This window comes from Xiphias gladius, chromosome 8 (assembly GCF_016859285.1).
Source record: "Xiphias gladius isolate SHS-SW01 ecotype Sanya breed wild chromosome 8, ASM1685928v1, whole genome shotgun sequence".
NCBI classification, from domain to species: Eukaryota; Metazoa; Chordata; class Actinopteri; order Istiophoriformes; family Xiphiidae; genus Xiphias; species Xiphias gladius.
In genome coordinates this window covers 6,656,600-6,681,874 of record NC_053407.1, presented here as the reverse complement: position 1 = coordinate 6,681,874, position 25,275 = coordinate 6,656,600, and the positions used below count along the sequence as shown (strand labels likewise).

Here is a 25,275-nt window from a genome sequence, read left to right as displayed (position 1 = left end):
TATCTCTGCATATATGTATATCTCTGAGTGTGTTTGTTTTTGTCTGAATCTGTGTGTACAGGCCGTAAAGTGGAGCAGACAGTCGATCTGGTGAATGGAGAGGAGGAGCCTTTTCACTTCTCGCTCCTGCAGTCATCTCTTCTCTGTGAAAACCAGCGGTCCAGCCTCATTTTGCAGCCCATGAGTGGCACAGTGTCACCTAAATACAGGTTAATGACACTTTAACATACATCACTGTGAAAACAACAGTATATGAAGACTTTCATTCCAAAATGCTGCAAATCAATTTTCAGGTTTTAAATGTGCTTTTCTCCCTCTAATAAACATATTGTAGATAATTGTTGTGAACTCTTTGTTGCAGGTTGCCACTGTCAGTATCCTTCACACCATGCCAGGAGGGCTATGTGAGCTTCAGATTGGTTTTGAGGGTGAAGAGGAGGTCAGAGCCAATCACACTCACTGTTAAGGCCAACTGTTTCACCATGAACACTTTGGTTCAAGTTGAGAATCCAGATGGAAAGCTCAGAGAGATCAGCTCCAACCACCAAGACTCTCTGGACTTTGGAAAGGTAAGCACACTTCCACATCACAGACACAAATGCTCACATGCATGATCACGTGATCAACATGTGAAGTTTAAACATGACAGTCACCTTTGTTCCTGTATATACACTATGTGTAGGTGGGGATTGCAGAGAAGTCCGCCTTTAATTTTCTGGTGTCCAATCTGGCAAGATTCAGCCTGGAAGTGAATTTTGACCTAACAGGTCCTAGTGAGCTGCTGAAACACTTGGAGGCAAAAACACAAAATACTACTCTTGAGGTTGGGAAGCAAATGCACTTATCACTCTTCTTTTGTCCCCGGAGCAATTGTAACCTCCATGATGTCAGACTGATTATCAAGGTGAGATGCTAATCACTCAGATAAAATTTTATTAGGGTTTTCACAGAGGTTCAATGGTCCTAGAAGCAAATACCAGGTCCAAATTTTTGACTTTAGTATCACACAATACTTAAACTTTATTGTCCTAAAACCTTAAAATCGAGTCAGCAACTAAATCTTTTAAAGATATAAGATATTAAAAAAGGGACACTTGAATTTTAGAAAAATATTCTTCAGTCCTCATTCTCTCCTGTATTTTCACTCTTGTTTTATCTCATCAGGTAAAGCATGGGCCAACATTTACTTTTGCCATTAAAGGCAGGGCTGTACCGCATAGCCTAGAATTCTCCTTCACCAAATTCAATTTCGGAAAGTGTTTCCTGTTCTGTCCCGGCATGGTGCCAGCCTCCCAGATTCTAGTGATCAGCAACAAAGGCGTACGGGATATCAGGTTGTTGTGTGTGTGTGTGTGTGCGTGTCTACATTTGTTAAGGCTAAGGTGTTTACTGCATAAAGAAATTTTTTATTCTACTCAGAATGTGAGAGTTTAAAATATCTGAGAATTAAAAACCTACTCTGAGTTGAAAACATCCTGTGCTCTACTTCACTTCATTAGTGTCCAGTGCCAGTTCAAGAACAACTCTTACCTGGAGACGGAATTCCAACCAGGTATTTTGTCCCCTGGTGCTGTGATGGAGGTACCAGTCACCTTCTATCCTCGTGAGGCAGTGCGGTACCATGAAAAGCTCACCTTCATCTTAAACAGCTGTGTCATGAAACAGGTGGACATACTTGGGCAAGGCATCGAAATGAAGGTGAGAAAGACGAGTGTGTGTACTGAGGTCAAATTTTTGGTTCGGATTCTGTAAACAAAGGTACCAGAGTTAAGATTATTATTGTCACCAATTTATATACAGTGGGACCCACTTATAGTGATGATGTTGTAAGTGATCAACAGCTTATATGAATCAAAAAGCTTTGGACAGAATAATTATTTAAATCATTTGCTTATAGTAATCAAGTAGTCTGCTTACAGTGTTCATTTGGGGCCTTCATGCATGACAACATATGGAAAAATAATTTAAAACTGCTGTAGCCTACTACTCCAAGCTGTCATACGCTTAGGCTATATATATATAGCCTAAGATCATAATATATATGATAAACATAATAATAATTTCAGTGATAACAATTTTAAAAAAATCTCTTCTCTGCAGGAACAAGACTGCCCCTCTCATTTACAGTTTAGTGCCCCATAAGAGTTTCCCCATGCCTTAATTAGATTTCACTGAGCCGATCCATATGACTTTATAATCTATTAAAAATCTAATGTATTTAATCAAATTATCCTTCATCTGTATTATTCTGCCGAAGCTCGAAGTGGAGGAACCAAGGCAGAGGAAGGTGAAACTGGGAACTCTGATGTTGGGTCAGAAGGTGAAAAAACAGGTTGTTCTGGTAAACCGCAGCACTTTAGACCTTTCCTTTACTCTGCTTCTCAACACAAACAAAGCACTGGACCCAAAGGTAGGGAACTCAAACACAATGATAATCATTGGTTCACATACAGGCAACACTTACTGTATATCCTCACCTTACCTTTCCTCTCCTCTACTCTCCTCTTCTCTTCTGTCTTCTACTCTACTCCTTCAGGATCTGTCATTCAGTCCAGCAGGTGAGCTGAACCTGAAAGCCAGTGGTGGTTCTTGTGATGTTGAGATCCAGTTCTCACCTCATCAGCACATACCTCCCTTCAAGGCTGAGCTGCAGGCAGAGTTTGCAGGCCTGTTACATCCCTTGCTGACCATCCATGGCTGCTGTCAGGTAGTCTGTGAAGTACATTTCCTGCTATTTTATGAGGCTGGTTCAAGTGATGCATGTATTTGGTTGCTTTAACAAGCACTAAATTCTATTCTGAAGTAAATTTATCTGTATTGCAACTTTTTATATGGTCTGATAACAATATATTTTAAGGTTTGTTCTATTTAACTCTATAAGTTGGATGAATTCATGTTGACAAGTAGTTTCAATCTAAACTGTCAGGGTGTGGAGGTCCAGCTGGACCAGGACCACCTGGCTTTTGGAGCTGTAGTTCAGCACTGCCAGGCCAGGAAGAGGATTGTCATGATGAACACTGGAGACATTGGTGCCAGGTAAGGTTAGATACTATACAGCATATTATCCAATGGGATACTATTCTGTTTATTTGTCTCAAAGCTAAAACACAGACTCACAGACTGTTGTGGAAACACAACCACATTGCAGCAAAAAATACAGACAAACACATGCATCTACACATAGTTACACAATATTGTTTTATTGCAGTCTTGTGTAATATTATGCTCAAAATTCTCCACATATCCGATTTATATCCTGCTCTTTTGTTTTTATACCATATATCTGTCTACTTTGCGACCAGGTTTCAATGGAACACAAGGAGTTTTCCTCCAGAGTTGTCCATCTCACCGCCTAAAGGCTACATCTGTCCAGGAATGGAGGTTCCTTTTGATGTGACTTTTGCCCCCGAGGAACTGAGTAATGACACAAGATATGAGAACCTGTCTTGCTTTGTTGAGAGCTCCTCACCTGTCACCCTCACTGTGACAGGCTCTTGCATTGTGCCTTCCACTAGCAAAGAGGTTTGACTCATGCATTTTTATTTTTGTTCAGATACAGAGTTTTGTGTAGTGAAGTAAAAAAATCTACAAGATATATATTTGATCATGGGACATTTGCTCATTTGGGGTTTTATATGTGATGAACAGTAGGGCAAATTATGCATTATACTTACTGTATGGGCTCAGGATTTCCCAAAATTACATTGATTTAACAATGATGCTACAAAGCAAAACAAGGTGACTTACATATTGACAACAAACAGAATTTGTCTGACGTATATACTCATGGTTAGATTCTTATTACCATTACCACTGTAAAGTAAAGATATGGTAATATAAATTAATTGATATGTATACATTTTATGTATATTACACAGCAATGTAATTAACTCAAAATTCAGCAAGTAGTATTTTGGATGTTGATCTCAAGGCTTCTCCAGCTGGCATAAAAGCTAAAGCTGTCTCTCACTGTAAGGATGGTTGAAAAACAGAATCTGATAATGTGAGAGATCAATTCAACTCCTTTTGGAACAGACAGAGAGTGTTGACTGATTTAAAGACCACTGGAAATTTGGAAAAAAACACGGTTTCGGTTAGCTGATTAGTGACTAAGGCCTGGAAAAAGGCTTTAGAAAATGAGTGATGTTTCTATTTCCATTTAATGTTTACTTGATAGGGACATAGAGAATTGCACAACAATTCTGCTTTAAAATAAGTTGAAGGTGATTAATACTGCGGTTCTTTTTAATTGCATTTTCAGTGACAATCATTAATTATAATATATCTCTCTGCATACCATCTGTTACTTAATTATTCCATCCTGCTGTCCTCTTTTTGTCTCCAGGTGGTGAATTTTGTATGCCCAGTACGTGGCTCTCACACCCAGCCCCTGCCGGTGTTCAACCCGACAAACCAGTGTTGCAGCATCAAACCTGTGATTGAGGGCGCGCAATGGAGCGCTGCACCCTCCGTGACCCTTGAACCCCTCCAAAACAAGACATATGAAATCACCTACCGACCGCTGACCATGACTGCTGATGGAAAGAAACACCTGGTAGAGGAGCACTAGCATATAAACACAATCAGTTATTTATTTGTAGCCTCTTTTGTGCATATTCAATGCAATGCAGTCTATATGAAAAAAAAATTCAGATAACAAAACAAAACAGTGTAATCAATGAAAAGTGACATTAACTTAATCTCAGACATTAACTTGTTATACCTCCCTTTTTTTTTTCAGGGATCAGTCTCTTTTTCTTTCCCTGATGGGACAGGCATGTTGTACTCCCTGCAGGGAACTGCTGATCATCCGAAGGCAGAGGACACCATTGTGCGTGAGCTGCCTGCCAAGACTCAACACATAGAGTTGCTCCCTGTGCACAACTGGCTCTACAAGCAACAGCGGTAAAACGCACTATCACAGAGTCACCACTGGTGTCTTAAACCATATGCAACTATAATTAAAATAATAATGATAATAATAATAACAATACTAAGATTCTTAAACCTGCAATAATATAGTATTTGTAATACAATAAATAACATTTTTGGCCATATGAGGGCAGGGGAAACTAGTTGTGAACACAACATTGACATATTATATTATTTCCACTCCTGTATGCATCTTTGACTAAATGAATTACCTCTTTTGGATAATAAAGTTAAATATGATTTGATATGATTACCCTTTAGGTTGATAATGGTGGTCTAGCAAACATTTACCTATTTACACATGCATGCGGAGAAACATATCAGTTGTTTGGAGTGTTATTGGAAGTCCAATAATCATTCTCTATTAGCTCTGTTTTTCATCTCTACCAACTCCTGAGGGAAATATCTGGCCCTTACCTGCTAAATGTTCCACAATGTTCACCAGCTAGTCGCTAAATAGTTCGGTGCTGGGCAGGTAGTGTACGGTGGGTTTTTTAAAAGCTTTTTTGCTCAAAACAGCTGCAAGCTGCGGCCATAAACGACTCTTTAAGAGAAGTGAGAGTGAACCCAAAACAGTAAAGTTACAGGCCAAACAGCTAAACCATGAGCTGAAACTTGTTAGAAAGCTCAGTAGAGTCGAGGGGAGCTGCAGATTTGGGTAATAATTCTCTTTAGGTTTATCACTACCAGTGACCCCTTTCATATGTTTAGTTAGCTTTGTCATTTGTTATAATAAAAATATTGATCATAGCAGCTTTAATTCCCAAGTTTAATCCACTAGTTTTTTTGTATTATGGTAAGAGTACAGTGAACAGACAATACCAATACACTAACATTTTGAAACACTACATGTATTTACTGAGGACTCCTCAAAAATATATTTGTCTTTAAATTTTACATACCCCGTATGAAAAGTAAAGTGGAGGAAATAATCTTACCCCTTTAATTGAGTAAAATATCTACATATTAAAAAGATTACCTAAATGAAAAATGTGACTGCTGAATGTGAATGGCTGGTGAAATGTAATGAGGAGAAACACACAAGCCCTGTTGGGCCAGATGCACAATAGTGTCATGAGTGTTTGTGCTTGCTCAGGTTCCGTGTGCTGATAGAGATACTGAAGCCTGATAAACCAGATGCTACAGTGTCTCTCAAAGGTCTAGAGTACATTGATGTCCCTGCTCTGGCCAAGAGAGACTACAAGATGTCTTTCTTCACATTCAGAGAGGAGCAGTACAACACCAAGGTTTGATGAAACACACACATATCTGAGAGCCGATCTGAATGTATTTGTGAGTCATTTCTTCACATCACCCCTTAACTCTTTTTCTCAGGTGATTTTTCATAATGAGGTGACAGATGAGTACATGTTCTACCTCGTTACCTTCAAGGCCACATCTCCAGGAGTCTTGTCCACCATTGAGCTGGTGACCACTGTCCGCCAGACAACCTCGGCCACTGTACAGGTGGAGAACCCCCTGACTACAGCTACCTGCCTCACCACTGAGTGTAAATGTGCTGACATCAGTGCCCCACTTAAGCACACTGTGCCAGGACAGTCCAAGGTGATTGTAGTAGACATCTTTGCCCATACTGCAAAAAAACTGTTGTGTGCCTGCAAACAAACTTTAATTGACTCTCTGTGTGTATGTGTGTGTCCTCTCTTTAGGGTTCTCTGAGCTTTGAGTACCAGCCTCTGTGTGCGGGCGAGTCTACTGCCCGGCTGACTCTGTGTAGTAGTGATCTGGGATCCTTCCACTACAGTCTGCTCCTCAGAGCTCTGCCCCCACAACCAGAGAAAACTGTCTTCTTCAACATTTCACTGGGAAGCAGCCACTCTGTTGTTGTTAAGTTCATGAATTACACCCGCTTCAAAACAGAGTACTCGTGCAAGGTAAGGAAATGTCCACTGTGTCATGATGACTTAGGAATTTAAGGTGCATATCATGTTCTTTTGATACTGTACGTATGTTTTGCCTTAGCTTCCCTTTCTCTTTTTCTCTGCTAGTTTTGCCTTTAATGATAGATACTGACAAGGTATGGTGTCTTGGAATCTAAGAAAGTAAGAGAGAGTTGGAAATTATTATGGCTCTTATTTAGTATCACAAATCCCCTTAAGATGACCAAGGGAAAATAAGACCAGGTTTGTTGGCTTCATTCACACACAAAAAATAGAATAACCAAATATCAAAAATATGATCAAATAAATGAAAATGTTATTTTAATTTACTGTAGGAACATTACATTACAGGCCTTTATTCCTTTGCAACAAGTGGGGTCTGGGACAGAATTTGATCTTTCTGATGTTGATTTGGTTACCATTATGCTGTTTTCGGTTTTATAATAAAGACAGGTGAAAATTGCTGAGATGTGCTGTGGGACTCACATGCTGACATTTGCTTTTTTAATACGGCCTTTAACTTGGAGAGAAAGTGAAATGAAAAATCAGACCCCACCTATGACATCAGAGTAATGAGGACTGAAATTTTCATCAAAAAGAGCAATTATCGTTTCAAAATTACAAAAATACCAATGGAATAAAAATGATTTACTAGTTGTTGTATGTTTCTCTTCTTGTAATCTCTCTCCTCCAGACTGACTGCCCGGATTTCACTGTGGACAAAAGTGTTGGTGCTTCACCAGGCTTCCAGGCAGGGTCAGAGACCAGTGTGGAGGTTTGTTTTGAGCCTCATCAACTGGGGGAATTGAGAGGTCAGCTCACCCTGTCCTCTGCAATCGGTGGTGAATACATCTTTCCCTTACATGGGAACTGCCTTCCTCCGAAAGCCCAGGGCCCGTTTAGCATCAGGGCTGGTTGCAGATTAACCATCCCCTTCAAGAACGTGTTCCTGCAGACCATCGCTTTCTCTTCTCAGGTAAAGAACCAGTCGAACTTGGTTCATAAAGCTTCTATGAAAAGAGGCCTAGAGAAATAACCGGATTGAAGAGTGGAACAAAAGTTAAAGACATTAGTATTAGTTACAATGAAAGCGATTAATAACATTCCAATACAATGACTGTGCTGAAAGCATTTGTTAAACTCCAAAGAAAGAATTGCTAAAGCTAATTTGTTTTCAAACATTTACATTTGGTGCACTGCCAGCCAATATTAACAAACTGATTTAAATTTAACCTCAAACATTTAAAGAAAGTGGGGCAGTCTGGCTTTTCTACTTTCACGATTAGACTACAATTACACCTGTTTATCCTGGATACAGCCACTGTCTCTTTTACATCTCCAGGTTCCACAAAAGGCTTAAATTCAATTAATTTGCTTTACTTATTATTTTATCTGTAAGTTATCTAACCCAGGCCTTATTGACCCTTAACCTAGGTGGACAACCCCTGCTTTACTGTTAAAGGAGTTGACACCATCCTCTCCAAAAAGACACAAAACATCCTTGTGTCATTCGAGGCCCCTGCAGGAGGCTCTTCAGGGCCCTGGTTTGGCAAGCTGACCATCTCCAGCCAGCGCTCTGAGGGCCACAGCAAGCCCTGCTCATGGGTCTATTACCTGAAGGGCTACCGCCCTGAGTCATCTTAGAGAGCAATATGTACACACACTAACACACACACACACACACACACACACACACACACACACACACACACACACACACACACACACACACACACACACACACACACACAAACACACACACACACACACACAAACACACACAGACACAAAAAGGACATATACAGACAAATGCACATAAGCAACCATTTGGACTCAAGCCTGTATCGTGTGATTTTATTTTTATGATGCTTCAGATTTGTTTACAAATCATTTAGTCAATGCCTGAATTCCAACATTGATGCCAATGAACTGCCCTGTGTGTATTCCTTTAAACAATTAATTGTCACAAATGTGTTCATAAATATTTTAATAGTTAACTGAATAAATCCTGCAGAGAAAACCTGTCCAGGCCTCTCATTGCACACTCATATCCACATGGGGGCAATCATATCCAGTGTTTTCTATTCTAGTGCTCCAGTGATGAGGGAAGTTACATAATTTACATGTTGTTTTTTTTGTTTGTTCGTTTTTTGTTGTTTTTTGGCGTTTTGGCCATCCTGATAACCTGAGTTTTAAAGTGTCAACTTTACACAAGGAGTTAATTTGTCCAAACCATCCAGGGTGCTGTTACACACATGGGATTAACTACTCAGCTGAAAGGGCAGAGCTGGGGGAGATGCTCATTACCAAAGGTTAGATCTGTCACGTCACACAAACACACACACATACACACACGCACATAAAACTCTAATGAGAAAATCCTCTGATCTGTCCATTGGAACACAGCAAGCCACACAAGACTGGTGGCCCACACATCCCACAGCGACTACTTATAAGAAGGAAATATAACATTGTCTTTGTTCAGATTAGACATTAAACAAGAGAGTGAGCCAGGTGGATGAAATACATTGTCTGGGATCCCTTAGCTTATTTCTGACAACAGGCCCAGAGGGGAGACGGTTACTCAATTCTTAACAGTCCTAAGAGGTTCTACCTTTACTACAACATGAATGGAAGTTAGCTAACTGCTCAGGAGACCTAGAAAAAAGGGAAAAGAAATCCTATATCTTTACATTTCAGAACTAAGGGTATATTCATAAAATATCTAAATATAAGCTAAATATTCTAAATATAACCGCACCAAAATAAAATAATTGTAGTGCAATAATACAATATGAGACAGTGAATACTAGTAAGTGCAATAAAGTCGCTATAAACTCTCCAAACCTTAAAATATCGACAACTGATAATATTGTAGGTATGTAGGATATGTAGAATGGGTGGGTGTGTTTTGGGGTGGGTGCTGTGATGTAAGATGGGAGGTGAGGGGTGGGGGCTTCTCTCTCTCCCCCACAGAGCGCAGCATGAGCGCTCCGCAGCAAAAGGATGTGTGAGCAGGCAGCGCGCTACTGTAGGGACGGGGTCCACAAACTGCTGAACAAAGAACAAGCCAAACTTCGAGCCCAAGAAAACCGCGAGCAGCCGAAACCCGTAGCCGGTCAGGACAGCGAGTCCGCGACGGCAGCGCAGTCCGGAAACAGCGGCGCCCAGCCCGGCGGAATCGACGGGCTCGTCCGCTGGATCGTCACCAAAATGAGCGACAACAAGAACATCTCCAGCCGAGAGTACGCCTCCGGCAAGGAGGAGGTGGCCGTGGCACAGGAGCAGTTCTTCGCCCCGGAACCCCGTAGAGGCATCTCCGTCATTTTGGATGTGAGTATGGAGAGCCACCAGACAGTGGTCAGCCTGACAGGTTGGGAGTGAGGGTGTGCGGGATGAAGACGTCCAATGAGCAGTGCGTACGGACCGCTACAGTACGGACTTACGCACAGAGACGATCTTACAATTTACCGTCAAGACTTGTGGCTCGAGCATAGCGGAGCAGGCCGCAGCTTTGCCTGCCTAATTGACACTTTAATAAGGCACGTGGCTTCTCGGGGATCAGACCTGTGATCCATCTGGGACTGGACAGTCTCAGATCATTCTGCTTTTCCATCTTTCTTGTCGCCCAGACCAAATGTAACTTATCGACTAATACTCTTTTAAACTTGGCTTAATTTGTAAACTTTTTTTACTATCTGTAGAAAATTCATCAGAAACTCGGGTCAAGTGCAGTACAGCTTTACTTTAAGTGATGATTTGTTTTTGTCAGTCCAAAGAAAGTCTGACACCAGGGCACTTCGCTGCTTAGTAGCTACACCGACAGCAAAAGCAGCATCATCTAGTCCAATAGGCTGGTTAAGCCAATTTGTTCATGACATTTTAATTATTAATGAAAATGTAACAATACCATATTTTATTGATCTCCCTGTTTCAGCCATAGTTGAATCTTTCCTAACCCAACATGATATTTCCTCTCACGCAGAGGCAGGGGACAAACCTGGGCAAAGACCCAGCCGTCCTATATTGGAAGTGGCAATTAAGCGGCGCCTTGTCGATATAGGTCAGCTCATCAATACTATTGGGTTATTTTTCATCAATGCCCCACTAAATCTTTCCCCTGGAGAGCAACTGCTGTTTTGATTTTAATGCTTTAATGAGTTGGAAAACAAAAGAGAATAGTGGTTCAGTTTATATAGACCCTGACCACAACCCAAATAGACTGATAAAGAAGGGGTCCATGGAAAACTAATTATAATCAAGACCAGAGGGCCAATGTATCCTAGTACCCTAGTAAACTAATTCTGTTGATGGGGGTATAGCCAAATTTGCAAATAGGCAGGATTTTACAAGTATGGTTTTTTTGTATGTACACTCAGCTAGATAGATTTGTTTTTGCGATAACTCTCAACTCATTCCTTATTGAAGATTCCTGGTTTCCCCATGATTGTTTCCTTCTTTTTACATTTTACCTTATGGCACAAGCATGACCGTTATTTGCTATACTCACGCTGATTGGTCAATAAACAGTGCAAGGCATGCCTTCTGACATCAGCAGTGAACTCATATTCTGGCATTTCTCTCCAGCTCACTTTCTGTATTGACTTCAACTTTGAAATGTTAACCGTTATTGCCATTTTCCAATATTATTGACCCAGGCGTTATTATTGTGAAGAAGTCCACACCAAAGGGATTTGAGTGATTGCTGTGTGTGTGTGTGTGTGTGTGTGTGTGTGTGTGTGTGTGTGTGTGTGTGTGTGTGTGTGTGTGTGTGTGTGTGTCTATACCTGCAGGCAGCATTCTCCTCATTAAACTGTCTGCTTGCTTTTTTCTCCTCCTTTGCTGTTCTGGTCTTCTCCATCATCTTACCCCTGACGCACCTTTTTTTTATTCTTTAAACTCCTTTCATCCTGTGCCCTCTCTACTCTTCTTCCCTCCGCTCCTCATTTCCTCCATACCCTTCTTGTCTTCCTTCTCTCCTCTGTCCTCAGTCAGGCCAAGAAAACATCCATTCTTAATAAGGGTAAGAGATGGATGCAACATTCTCCCTACCTCTGTCTCTGTCTTCTGTTCCAATTGTTGCCATTTTTCTCTTTTGCTGTCTCTAATTTTCTTCTTATTATGTGTTTCTGTTACAGCTCTGTGCGCACACACACACACACACACACACACACATACACCGCCTCCTCACCATGACACATTCCCTCCTCTCCAAGCTTGTCTGTCTCCAGCAGCTTCAGAGTTGGCTGTTTTCTGTGGAGTTGACTGCGCCCCAGGGTGCAACCGAGAAGCATAACAGCTTGTCATTTGGAACGTCGCTTATCTCAGCAGTTAATGATTTTCACTTTGGCCTGTTCAGATGGCTGCGGTCCCTGCCTGAATGTAACACTTATTTACGGTTTTAAAAGCCATACATTTGTAGAGTAAAGGATATGTAGATTAGTTAATGTGTTTATGTTGTTCACAATCCATAAAGAATTAGTTTGCAAGTCCAGTTGTTTAAACTTGCATTTGAACCGCACAGCGGTCATGATTTTTGTCAATGTGGCCCATCTACATTGGTTTGAAATTAGGGCTGCAACTAATGATTATTTTCTTTATCGTTTAATCTGCAGACTATTCTCTTAATTAATAGATTAATTAAAAGTTTTTTTCAGAAAATAGTGAGAAAGGTTTATTAAAATTGTCATAGCTCAAGGTTACTTATTCAGATAGTTTGTTTTGTCCAACCAACAGTCCATTACCCAAAGTTGTTGAATTTTCTATCATATATGACAAAGAAAAGCATCAAATCCTCACATTCCAGGACCTGGAAGCAGAGAACGTTTGATATTTTTGCTTGTAAATTTACCAGATGAATCGGTTTTCAATATAGTTAGCAAGTAGCAGATTAGTTTTCTGTCGATGGAATAATTGATTAATTGTTTGTGTTCTCCTTTAAATATTTGATGTGAGTTATGAAAGTAAAATGCTTCTTTCTTTTGACATTCCCATCAAAAGTTAATAAGGGAAATCAGTGAAAAATCTTAGGAGTTTTTTTTTTTCTGACAGTTGCATACAAATTTAGGTGTGTAATCTTATAAGTTCTGCTCCAGTTCTATTCTCAAGTGTGACGGAAGGGAATCTGTGTATTTCACAGACTTTCACATCCTGTCTGTATAATGGGGCTAAGTTAAAATGATACTCTACCCCAAATCTACCTTTAAGTACTATTTGCTTCCCCTGTAGGTGTGTGTGAAAAGTCAGTTAAGACCTTTACAGCTACAAAAGTCTACTGGAGGCAAGTAAAGAGAAGAAGAAAGTAACAAAACATCTGAAGAAAGTTCTCAAAACATTCCTGCAGCATTATCCACTTCTCTTCTATCCATCTCCATGTTCCAGTGATGAGTTTCCATAAAATATGGTTAAATACACTGCTTATGTTGCTCACAATTAACATGATCAATGCATGAAATTAATTAATCAATATACATACACTCTCTCTCTCACACACACACACACACACACACACACACACACACACACACACACACACACACACACACACACACACACACATAGTGTTTTGAAACCTTGTGCATCTCCCTGTCTCTGTCTTTCCGTCAGTCTGTCTATCTGTTTCACCTTTTGCATCCCCGCTCACAGTGTCTCTCTTTCTGTCTTCTACCGTGTCATTATGCTGTTTTCTGGCAGTCGTTGTTAGTAGGAACAGTTAACATCACACTCTGAAACACCGATCAAAGTAGCAGACCTGCCACTACTGTACCAAACATTTAAATAGTGCTTACAGCGGTTGCAACAAATTCACAAACGAAGATGGTTAGAAATTTGGGTGGGTTTTAATTGACATTGTTTTCCATATACCATATAACTCTTGAGTCACTAAAAAGTAACCTTCCCAAACATTGGTGTAGACTTGAAAAAATGTAACCGCTTTCATTCACTGGTTTTCACATACTATTGAGTGTAACCCTTTCTTTATACCTCCAGCAGCTCATTGCTGATATCTTCACTTACACTTACTGCACTGTCTCACTTTGTGTTCACAGATATTCAGAAGAGCTGACAAAGATGGTGAGTGATTTCATTGACTTTCTCAAGTTGAAAATTATCCACTACAGTACTATCTGATATACTGTATATGCTGTAACATGATTGTAAAATGAGTTATGTTAATATACTGTACCAGTTGAAGAGATTTTAGAGGAAACATAGACGCATCATTTGCAGTACTCATAATTTTAGTTAAGAAATCTCACATGTATTTTTGAACATTTTCACTATTTTCTCAGGAATTACTGCAGTTACTTGAATGAAAAAAGAAGGTACATGTATTTCTTGATTGTCTGGCTGTAAGTTTTGTTATGATGGAGATAGAACCAAATGCAAATAACAATTTCTAAACATTTTATAGACCTTTCTTATTGGTGACATTTTTCACTCAGGTATAACTATTAACATTCCTAATGGCTGCATTGCGTTCAGGGATTTTGCATACTTCCTTATTGGTATAACTTACTGATGCACCAAAATGGTGTTACACCTGTGCTTATTTTAACTACGAAAAGTCAAAATGTCCATTGTGAGAAAGGCTTACTTCAGCTTTGGTAGAGCTACTGTATATATGCTCTCTAAATGTTTTCTATTTCTGCGCTGTTTCATACAGTTTGCTGTTTGCATCTTCAGATTTGCTTCCAGGGGCAAAAATTCACAAGAAATAAATCTAACAAACAACCTTTTCATGAACTATTCTGTCCTCGGGTTAGTTTTCAGACAGATGATTGTTTTTCAATACAGAAGCTAGATCTGTTGTTTCTAAAGCCTTTCGTATAGCAGGAAACTACAGAGTGATAAAACTTGTCAGTCTGCTGTCTGAGTTCCTGCTGCAGTGTGCTGTATTTTTTGCATGTTGTGATGTTAAAGTGTTTCCTAAGGGGAAAGTTTATATTACTGTGTAGCTGTGCCAGTGAGCAGTTTGTTTATACCTTCTGGCATCCCATATACTGCCTCTTTCTCTTTCTCTCCATCCTCATCTTCTTCACATCTCTATCTCTCCTCTCGCTTTCCATCTCTTTCTGCTCTATCCATCTCATCTCCTCCCGCTTTGCCTCTTTTATCCTATCACTGTGTCGTTGACAATATAAAAATCTGACTAATGAGGAAACAGTCTAAAAAGCTTTGCTTTCATAGCAGCCAGATGGCCATTTGCTCTTCCAGTGTGTGTGTGTGTGTGTGTGTGTGTGTGTGTGTATGTGTGTGTGTGTATGTGTGTGTGGAGGGGTTTCTTTGTTATCACAGCTTATTACTCCTTTGCCTTCTCTCCAGTTCCCAAAATGTATCTCTGTAAAGAAGATACATTATCTGTTCACTTAAATTTGCACTACCATGGCGGGTTGTATTTAGTCATTGCTTATTCATCTGTGTGAATTTGTTTCATTAGTTGTTTGCACATTAGCTGTGTGTCTGTGTGTATATGTGTGTGTGTGTGTGTGTGTGTGTGTGTGTGTGTGTGTGTGTGTGTGTGTGTGTGTGTGTGTGTGTGTAGACACACTGCACAAAATGCATTAATCAACTGAAGTTGTAGACCAGTGAACATTATCAATTTTCACACATGATTTAACTGTTGACATAATTGCGGTAGATGACATTCTTATCTTGCCTGGGGGTTTTCTGAGAGATGATTGTAGCTTTACAACAGATAGGGGCATCAGCTGTCATCATTTTAAACGCTTGCACCACCTAATTACCAACCGTTCACGTAGAAGACGCAAGTTAAAAGATATCAAAATTTACATTTTCATTTCACACTAATCTTATCCTGAGCAAAGACCAGCTGTACCAACCATAAAGCACCTCTTTCTCCACAGCTGCTCCACAACTGTTTTTAAAGAGCGAGATATGAGTGTGGTTGGATGAGGGGCTACAGAGCAAGTGAGAAGCGAGAGTGAGAGTCAGTGATGAACAAAGAGAGAAGAGGATGAAACAATAGTTATTATGGAGAAACGTAGTTATTTGATGTAAGGAAACGCAGGCTGGGAAGAAGGAACCAGTGAGCACAAGCTGAAAAAGAGCTATTTTTATCCACTTCCTCTCTCCTGGGAGAAGACCGAGGGAACTGTTTTAATGAGTGAAAGAGTGAGAAGGGAGATGCTAATGGGGAGAGGAGAGAATTGTTAAAAAGAAAAGAAGGTACAGGGAGGGAGAGATTGGCAGGAGGTGGCAGAGTCTAAAAGGCAGAGGAGGCAAAGAACAGAGAGAAAGAGAAAGAAGGGCAAGGTGAAGAGAGGAAGAGGAGCGGGGGGGGGGGAGAGTATTGTATGTCTGACAATGGGCAGTAATTGAGTTTTAATTGGCTGAGTTCTGTCTATACACTCATAGACAGATTTCAGGTCCGGCCTTCCTGCCCCCAAGCTGCTGATACAGCAAACTAAGGGCATTAGTGTCTAGTACGTGCTTTATGCATCCACCTCTACTGCAAATACAAGTAGCATGCATCACTGAGCATTTTTTTCTGTGTGTTAGTGTGTAGGATAAGCATAAGTGTATCAGTATGCCTGAGCTTGTCTGCATGTATACGTATGCGGGTGTGTGCATATTCTGTGTGTTATTTGTGATTATCACAGTTGACTCAAAGCCATTGTTACACAGCTGGTGGAGTGTTTCAGCAGCCAATAATTCGCTAAAATAGTTGCATCATTTGACAGCCCTTAGTTTGCTCTTTGCACTTGCAGCAGCACCTCTAATATGCCACAGCCATTGAGCTGCTGCTGTTTGAAACTTGGGGTACTATTATAATTGCATATTGAATTGCATATTTTCTGTAACTGCTGACTGAATGAACTAATTCAATTAGACTTCTGAAAATGAACTTGAACTGCACTCAATCCTGAATCCTTAGCCACAAAACCGACTAAACCTTTGCGCCATTAATTTGTAACATGAATGTGTTCAATTTTTTATTTCATAACCACCCATTTAACCGCTTGTGAACTGAAAAAAACGAAATGCACACACATTGGTCACGTTGGTCAAAGTACCTGTAAAATTCTAAGAAAATAAATACCAAAATCTTAAAAGAATCCCTTATTGGCGTTTTTTCTATCATGCTTACCATTTAAGATGTTATGTGATGGACAGCAAATTGCATTATCCAAAATTAGAATTACTGAACATTTGTGATTAAAAAACTTTTCTCACATTTTTCCACTAAAATAGATTGTTCATGTGTACATACACATAAATAAAAACTTATCAATGACAACAATATTAGTCTTTTTCTGAGTTACTAATAACATTAACGAATGGCTCCGCTTCCATTCATTTTACCAGTAAGCCATGACAGTGAGCCAGCAGAAACAATATCAGGTTCCAAAACTGATTCACCCAAGGGGAATGCAGCCTTCTACAATATTACCAGTTATACCTGTGCTTTTTCTGCTATAACATGTCAACATATCTGCTGTGAGGAAGGACTATTCTTTTGTTTGGTATAGAGACTTTGCCATATCAAAAACCTTTACAAAAGAAAAGCCTTTCGTTAAAGGCCCTGCACATCCATATAGATGTTTTCAGTTATTTTGGCTGACTAGACCTCTGTTATGGTTGCGCATAATGATGCAGGGAATTATGTGAGGTCACCTAACGTGGTGCACCAATGAGTTAGGTGTATGACAATGCACTAGACCTTTTTTATGGAAGAAATTTTGGCATGTCAGAGCATGAAAAGCACAGGTGTAAACTAGTGACAGTTGCTTCAATTTTAGGGTCCTGTTGCTGTGCGTGCTTTCTCACATTCTCACTAGCCACGTTTCCATCAAAGTGTGGTGCAAATTTTAACCAAATTTTCCAGAAAATTGGTAATTGCAGATTAAAGCACTTTTCCATCCACTGCTATTATGCGAACTTTAGGATTTAATTCATCGAGATGAACAGTGGATGAAGAAGAGTGCACAACCAGATGATGTAATTTAAAGAGTGCCAGTCAAAGCTAAAATGATAGAAAAACATGCAGAAAACATGATGTTAATATGGCATTTATGTTTGTTTCATGTATTAATTGAAGAAGGTAACAGTCTCCTCTTCACTCCACACAGATCTGATGTCTTTTTCCATTGCACTTTGTCGCATTTTGTTAATATCGATACACCAGTTTTTCCACTTTAGCCAAGTGTAAAACCTTTTTTCCAGTATATCAACTTTTTATTCACATTTCTGCAGAAACATGTGTGGAAATGCACACAGGTTTTTTTATGCACAAATAGAAAATGCACAAAAAAACTGGTGTATGAAGACACGCTTACAATCATGGTTTACAGGTTCCCTTGAATAGAGCGCTGTCCTCATGAATGCACCTGTTCTTTCCCTGCTATATATATAAGACATATATGATAAAAAAAACGCTGGTTGTGAAAGAGTTCTGTTTACCACATAGTGCACTAGATTTACTGTCCACCATTTTATTTGAGTTTCTGGTCTCTTAATGTGAAATTTATATAATGCTCATAAAGATTCCCACAATGGAGTGAAAAAAATAGCTTCGATTGCATGTACACTACTTTCTACTAACAATCAACAAGCGAAAATTATAGTTGTATGATACTACACCTGATAATGACGATGCTAAATGAGGGTTTCATAAGTGTCGAAAATCTCAATTTACTACTCACTACAACTATTGAATATCTTTTAAAGAGGGAGCAGTAAATGAGTGAATGAGGGGGAGATTTTGGACAGAGCCCAGGAGAGGTCTACTGAGGCAATATCAGTGAAAGCACCTGGGTGGGTGAACCATGGGTATGTAGGGCTTTACCTGAGCCTTAGCCCACCTGATCCAATTAAGGAAAAGGCTTCTTGCCTTGTGACTCATCAGCCATCTGCTGGTTACTGCCATAGTCTTTGACATTAAGACAGAGAGCTGATGGAGTTTAGGGAGGCTTGTTGATCCATGCTCTCAAGACTAGACAGAATGATAACATTATAGCTAAAAACAAATATGAGGGTGCAGATTCTTCTATTTAGTGTGGCCAATCAGAGCTCCTCACTATTATATTAATGAAACTGACCTCCTCATTTAATTTGCACTTTATCTCTCAATTGTGTTTTCAGCTGTGCTCTTCACTTCCACCTGTCAGACCACCTGTCAATCTGTCCTCTTTTTCTTGTCTTTCTTTCTCTGGCTTTCTGTTTCTTTTCCTTTTCTGGCATAGTATCTTAGCTCAAGCTAACTAGAAATGAAGAAATGTAAATGTCGAGAGAGAATGAAATTTTTTGTTTTCCCCTTTTCTCTCCTGAATCTCATTATTGAAACCTCAAATGAAAGCTGAAATTCCTTAGTGATAATTTGGTGAATCTGTAGTTATAAGATAAATAAATAAATAAATAAATACTGCACATCACAGAGTTTTGAACAGTCTCACAGCTCTTCCACCTATTTCAAAGAGACAGCTTTTCTCTTCCCTACTTAAATTAGACATTTGAATTATTCTTGCCCAAATTATATCTCACCTCAATATTCAGTTTTAACAGTAATTATGTCAAATAAAGGAAAACAATGAAAATAGCTACCATCTCAAGATGGTATTTGTTTTAAGGATATCTCAGTAGTACTTGTGGTAGAATGTATTATTGATCTCTCTGCCCATTTAATCGTCTTTCTACTTGGCATAACAAGCTTCCGTTCATATATTTAAACTGCAAACAGAATGTGACTGTATGTTAGTTCAATTAGCATCCAGAACTGCTTTAAATTTATTTACCTCTTTTTAAAGCTTCTCCGTGCTGTTCTTGATGAATTGATCCTTGCAACTATTTCTCAGATCTCCTGTGTGCTTAGATAACCATCATTGATTGCGGATAGAATTTGCAAGTTGCCATTACTCCAGTCATCATGCAGAGTCTTACGAAGATTGAATATTGGCTGTACTTTTTGTGGCAGTCAGTCATCACAACTTGATCACTACTATTGTCGGTTTTACCTATTCTCCGTCTTTCTCACTAGATTTGGCAACTTTCAAGACCCTTAGCAAATTTAAAAAAAACACAAAAAAAACAGCCTAGTGACAAACTGCAACTTTTTGGGCAAATATAAGCTATAATTTGCAGTGTTGTCCAATACCCTCTTTATAGTAGTAACTCTTGAGTGGAAAAGAGAAGCAGTTCAAAATTAGCTGTGTCGCTCCATCAAATTTTTTAACCCTACTCTGTAGGAGTATAAACTGCTCCACAAAAGAGGAATGGTTTGCAGATATTATAATACATCTTTTGAAACAACTGTGCACTTTTGTCCGTACAACAACCAAGCTAACTGACAGTCAATGTTGGGTAACCAACAGCTTTCAAGCTAGGTTGCTTGCGGAGCTTTTTTTCCTCTTCAGTTACTTTTTATTTAATAAAATGACATACAATCTCAAGAACAAAATGCCAGGGGGGATTAAGGCCTAGTACAGAGAATGTAGAATGAGGCTTGGTATGCTATTGTGACTAACAAACACTAGCGTGTTCCTGGGTTGCTAGCTTTTTAGCTGTTAGCTCACCAGCTACAGTAGTTCACCAGCTAGCCCTGTGAGAAGTCACTGCGTCACCAGTCTTCTAGAGCCACATGTTTTTCAAAGTTTCTGACAAAGGGGATTAAGTTCCTAAATTCCTCAGTGTTGAGTTTTAATTACCAGCTCCTCTCACAGGTACTCATCTTTTTTCTTCCTGGTTGTTATATACAGATAATACCGATATTATTACATGGATGATTTCCTTCATCATGAGGCTAGCTGTAGTTACTCAGAGATTTGTGACACAACCGCAAAGCCTTAACAGGACGACAGAGATGAATGAGAAACACACACAGAGTTAAGAAGGCAAATGTCAGCAAAACTGTAGGGAAATTGATCAGTAATGACCAACCACACCACCAAGGGAGAGGAGAGCAGTTAGAGAAAGGAATAGAAGAAACTGAAAACTATGAGGCTAAAGAGTATAACAGGGTGAAAGTGGAAGTCAAGGGAGCGATAATATAAATATACAGTATGAGGTGAAGGAGCAGGATGAGGACAAAGGTTTTTTATGGAGAGAAAGTTCACTACATTGCTGATTTCTTTCCATATTCTAAGACAAATCGCCATCCACTACAGCACTGGCTAGCAGAAGCTGAAAACTTTTGTGATATTAACAAAGTTAATCAACAATAAATTTTTTATCATTAAAAAAACTACAACTGCAGTGGAATAAAACCACAAGCTTGGCAGCACGTGTACTTAACGTCATCATAATGTGCTTTCTCCCATATCTTTAAAACTCACCAATGCTCTCTTCCAAATGAATTCTTTTCATGTTCTAGCTGTAATCTCTGCTTTCTATAAACTTCTACAGCGTCCCCGTGCTGCTGTTACTACATCCATGGTCTGAACCGGCTTCAACCCCCTGGACTTGCTCATGGACTCGCCTCTTCTGTCGTGACAAGCCGTTTAGCTCATGAATGTCTAGGGCTTAAGGGAAATGGTGTTTGTTAAACAAGATATTAGATTGTTTTTCAAAAAACTACCATACTGATCTAATAGCATCAAGTGAGTCACACAACACACTGATGAAAGGTTCTGTTCCAAGGCTGGATTTTAGTTATAATTGATGCCAGAAATCTCAATGGGATTTTGAATAAGGTTTTCTTACTTCTGGAAAGGAACCTGGAAGTTCCGCTTTCGCTTCAGCTCTCTATAGCTAGGAGATGGCTAGTGTAACCGGTGGCGTCAGACGTTGTGTGCATTGTGTTTTGATGAAGCAGCTCAGACTGGGATATCTTTGGAGGTGACCTCCATTTATTCTGACGACAGAAGTAAATAACAAAATCCTCCAGTCAATTGTGACATACAACTTGAGCTCTTCTCCCATGGAGTACAATAACAAAAGGGGAGAGGTAAAGGCGGGAGACATGATTTATTGTCAGGGGGCAAGGAAGTGAACGTCGGGGTACAGATACTGAGACTCAAACGTTCCACATATTGACTCTGGAGGAGTAGCATGTCAGGTTATATCTATTTAAACAGATTTTGTGTAAATATAACACTATATATTACTAATATATATTTGACACATATTACACATATTTTTACTGCGGTATGATTGACTGTTGGCTGGCTGGGTTCTGTCCAGAGTTTATAAAATCTGTCCACCAGCATGTAAAATTTTATCCATTAACACGTTAACTCCCCATAAACCTACAACTTATTGTTTTTACATTTATGATTGAGGTACAACATGTTAATTGGTGAGCTTTAGAGGTGCTAGTAGGTGTATTTTTAAAATTTCGACAGAGCCACGAGGATCAAAACAGTTCTTAAATCTGTAAAGGGAAGCAGAGGGAAGCCACTAGCCTGGCCTCTGTCCAAAGGTAACAAAATCGGCCTTAAATGAATGAATTATAAAGTTTTTTGTTACCTTTGGGCAGGGGCTAGTGGCTTTCCTCTTTTTCCAGTCTGAATGTTAAGCTAAGCTAAACAGCTGCTGGTTATAGCCTTGCTTTTAACGGACAGATATGAGAGTAGTATTGATCTTCTCATCTAAATTGCTGCCGGAAAACGAATAAGCATATTTCCCAAAATGTCAAATTAATGGATGGATGGATGAATGGATATTTCCCAAAATGTCAAAATATTGCTTTAAAGTGAAATTTCATCACATTGATTAAACACATGGTATAATTTTCTATTAGTTGGCAGAGTCCCCCAGTAAGCCAAGCAGCCATTCACTCAGCCTCCAGCCATAAGATATGCAGTCATGCAGGCTGAGTGTAAGTTTTCAGCCAGACGGACTTCATATCAACCAGCTGGTTCCTCAGTTTGTGTTCTGTTAGTGTAAGCTGGTTCATCTGCCACTCATAGCCCTCACATGTTAAACTAGTGACCCAGGAAATATACAGATCGACAATCAGTGGGAAACCACTCAGAACACGCTGACTGAAAGCAGGATAGAAACATGAGTCAAACTAACCCTGATACTGTAGATGTGAAAGTTCCATGTGTAAGCCAAGCTGTGGGAGGAACTCATTTTGAGTTACAGCAGTGATAGAGCAACTACATTCTAACAAATAATGTTTGACTTAGGGAGATAGACCTACTATAAGGATATAGAGCAATACAAGATGTAGCTAATGTATAATTCATAACATAACATACGGTAAGCAGGAGTAATAGTAGTAATTTATTCACCCAGTAATTTACTAATACAACCTTAATCTTACAATCCAGTAAAAACCTCAAAAATAGTAGATCATCTTAATTCCAAACTGAACTGTGTTTGTATCTGGTACAGGAAGGACATAGTTTGTTGAGTAGATTTTTGAACTAAGGATTTCGTTGCATTCCCCTGAAAACCATGTATCTTCAAAATAAGCTTTTCATGTGCTAAGGGAAACTGCTCAGTTTTCAGCTTTGTGACAATGTATTTTTTTAGATAATCTAATGGGTTGTAAAACGGTTTATGAATCTAGTACAAGAATTTCCTCATACTATAAAGAAACACTTTATCCTCCAGTGACATGTACTTCCTGCTATCACTTGAAGTGCATATTGTCATCAGTTTCTGGATAAATTGATGAGTGCCACAGAGAAATGGTCCATAAGTGATAAAATATCTTCAATGAAAACTTTGCAAAATGACTGTCTTAATTGTTTAAGGGCTACAAACACAGTAGCTATGGTTACCTGCTTGCCTTATTGCCATACATACCTGAACAATCCTGCAGAATATTTGAGACTGACTTTTGATTTGAAAGAACAGCAGAAGGTCAAATATCATGCATAGCACTCAAATTATCAAACTTATCAGTTTTGCATGTACATTAACTCCTCACCTGGTAACATTATTGGGAAAGATTTGACTCTGAACAGTAAAGCATTCAGCTCATCTGCTGGTAGAAGCTGCAGCTCGTCAGGCAGCCAGCCATTTAGAATGGTGTCATGTGTATCTAATTACCTGCAGTCTTTAATCACGGACACTGCTGCTAACAAGCCCCAGAGTGCTGCACACGCAGGGAAACACACAACAGAAGAGAGAGGGGAAGTTTTGTCTGTAAGACAGGAAAGGAAGGAAAAAGACGGAGGAAAGTGTTTGAAACAAAAAATGTTTGGTGTAGAACATTACAAGAAAGTGTGGGTGCGCTTTCGCAATTCTGCTCACAATTCTCACAATACAGTGGTGAGATTGGTGATAAAAAGTTGTCTTCTGCCAAACTCCTCTGAGTATCTCAGTGCGTGGTGGCCGGTTGTTCTCAAATTGCTTAACTAAAACTCTGCATGGTGCTGGAACACTGAACTCATATCCAGTCTGCTGCCTACAGTTCTAGACTCCAACATAAAATGAAAGACAAAGAAAGATATACAAACTCTGTCTCTCTTTCTCTTGCTGTCTCAACTCACCTTTTTTTTTACATTAATTAGCTTGAGACAAAAAGTAGCTTTTGTCTTCCACTAGTATGTATGCTAAGACAAAGTGCTTCATGCATGTTAAACCTATGATAAAATGAGGGTTTGTGATAGGCTCGCTGTCACTCAGTAAATACATGCCACTTAGCGCTCTTGTGCAAGAATGTCTTTTTTATTGCTGCGACTAATGATTATTTTTATTATTGATTGATCAGCCATTTATTTTTATTTGATTAATTTTTTTTTTTCAGAAAAAACGAGTTCACTATCATATGACTGAAAAGCAACTTTTCCTAACATTCAGGAAGCTGGAACATGAAAATATTTTTTTTCTTGAAAAATTGCTTGAAAAATCACTTTAAAAATTAGTCATTAAAATAGTTATTCTGTTTATTGAGTAACTGATAATGAATTAATTGTTTCAGCTCTAGTCCTTTTTTGTAATGAACATTTTATTAAAAGCATAAACACAGAAATAAGACAGATAGGAATTGTTTCACTTTCACTGTTTCACAATCAGATAACCATCAAAACAAAAATATCCACTCACTCAGAAAAGGGAAATAAATTAAAATAAAAAAAGAATAATAAAACACAGAAAACCACACTTCATCCAGGGATAAGCACAACAGTCCATTGATAAAACTGGATTACTAAAATGTGCACTGAGTTACAGATATCCAGTTGGCAAAAGGGCCCCACGTAAACATCTACTGTTCAACCTTATTTGGAAGAGAGTGTCATTCTCTCATAAGTAGCAGTCATTAGTAGCAATAATGTGTGTTTTAACCTGAAAATGAAGACACTGTCCGGATATATATTTTCATTTTCCATTAAATCTGTAAAATCTGCTTGCTTTAAGAACATTGCCGGAAGTAGGATTCTGGAAATACTTTCATATCTTTACACCAGTTGTTGAAGTCAGCACATTATTAGAGGCATACTCAACAACTGTCAAAGACCAGCACAGCAGCGAGAAAATATCAGCAGGTCATCTGCATACATAAAACGATTTTATATATAATTTACAAAGA

At 39.1% G+C, this 25,275-nt stretch overlaps 2 protein-coding genes across 2 annotated transcripts in view; both read left to right on the top strand.

The window, feature by feature from the left end:
• Window positions 1–8,492, top strand: part of hydin (HYDIN axonemal central pair apparatus protein) — a 71,859-nt gene extending 63,367 nt beyond the window's left edge. The window contains exons 71-86 of the mRNA XM_040132204.1: window positions 62–209; window positions 362–569; window positions 683–904; window positions 1,165–1,334; window positions 1,500–1,698; window positions 2,258–2,410; window positions 2,537–2,707; window positions 2,927–3,036; window positions 3,303–3,522; window positions 4,346–4,555; window positions 4,742–4,905; window positions 6,029–6,179; window positions 6,268–6,498; window positions 6,603–6,827; window positions 7,528–7,809; window positions 8,268–8,492. Coding sequence (XP_039988138.1) covers window positions 62–209; window positions 362–569; window positions 683–904; window positions 1,165–1,334; window positions 1,500–1,698; window positions 2,258–2,410; window positions 2,537–2,707; window positions 2,927–3,036; window positions 3,303–3,522; window positions 4,346–4,555; window positions 4,742–4,905; window positions 6,029–6,179; window positions 6,268–6,498; window positions 6,603–6,827; window positions 7,528–7,809; window positions 8,268–8,477 — 3,074 coding nt within the window. The 3' untranslated portion in view covers window positions 8,478–8,492. The remainder of the gene's footprint in view (window positions 1–61; window positions 210–361; window positions 570–682; window positions 905–1,164; window positions 1,335–1,499; window positions 1,699–2,257; window positions 2,411–2,536; window positions 2,708–2,926; window positions 3,037–3,302; window positions 3,523–4,345; window positions 4,556–4,741; window positions 4,906–6,028; window positions 6,180–6,267; window positions 6,499–6,602; window positions 6,828–7,527; window positions 7,810–8,267) is intronic.
• A 1,340-nt stretch (window positions 8,493–9,832) lies between these two features.
• The window catches only part of necab2 (N-terminal EF-hand calcium binding protein 2), a 117,286-nt gene continuing 101,843 nt past the window's right edge, over window positions 9,833–25,275 (top strand). Inside the window, exons 1-2 of the mRNA XM_040133562.1 lie at window positions 9,833–10,166; window positions 13,883–13,907. Coding sequence (XP_039989496.1) covers window positions 9,840–10,166; window positions 13,883–13,907 — 352 coding nt within the window. The 5' untranslated portion in view covers window positions 9,833–9,839. The remainder of the gene's footprint in view (window positions 10,167–13,882; window positions 13,908–25,275) is intronic.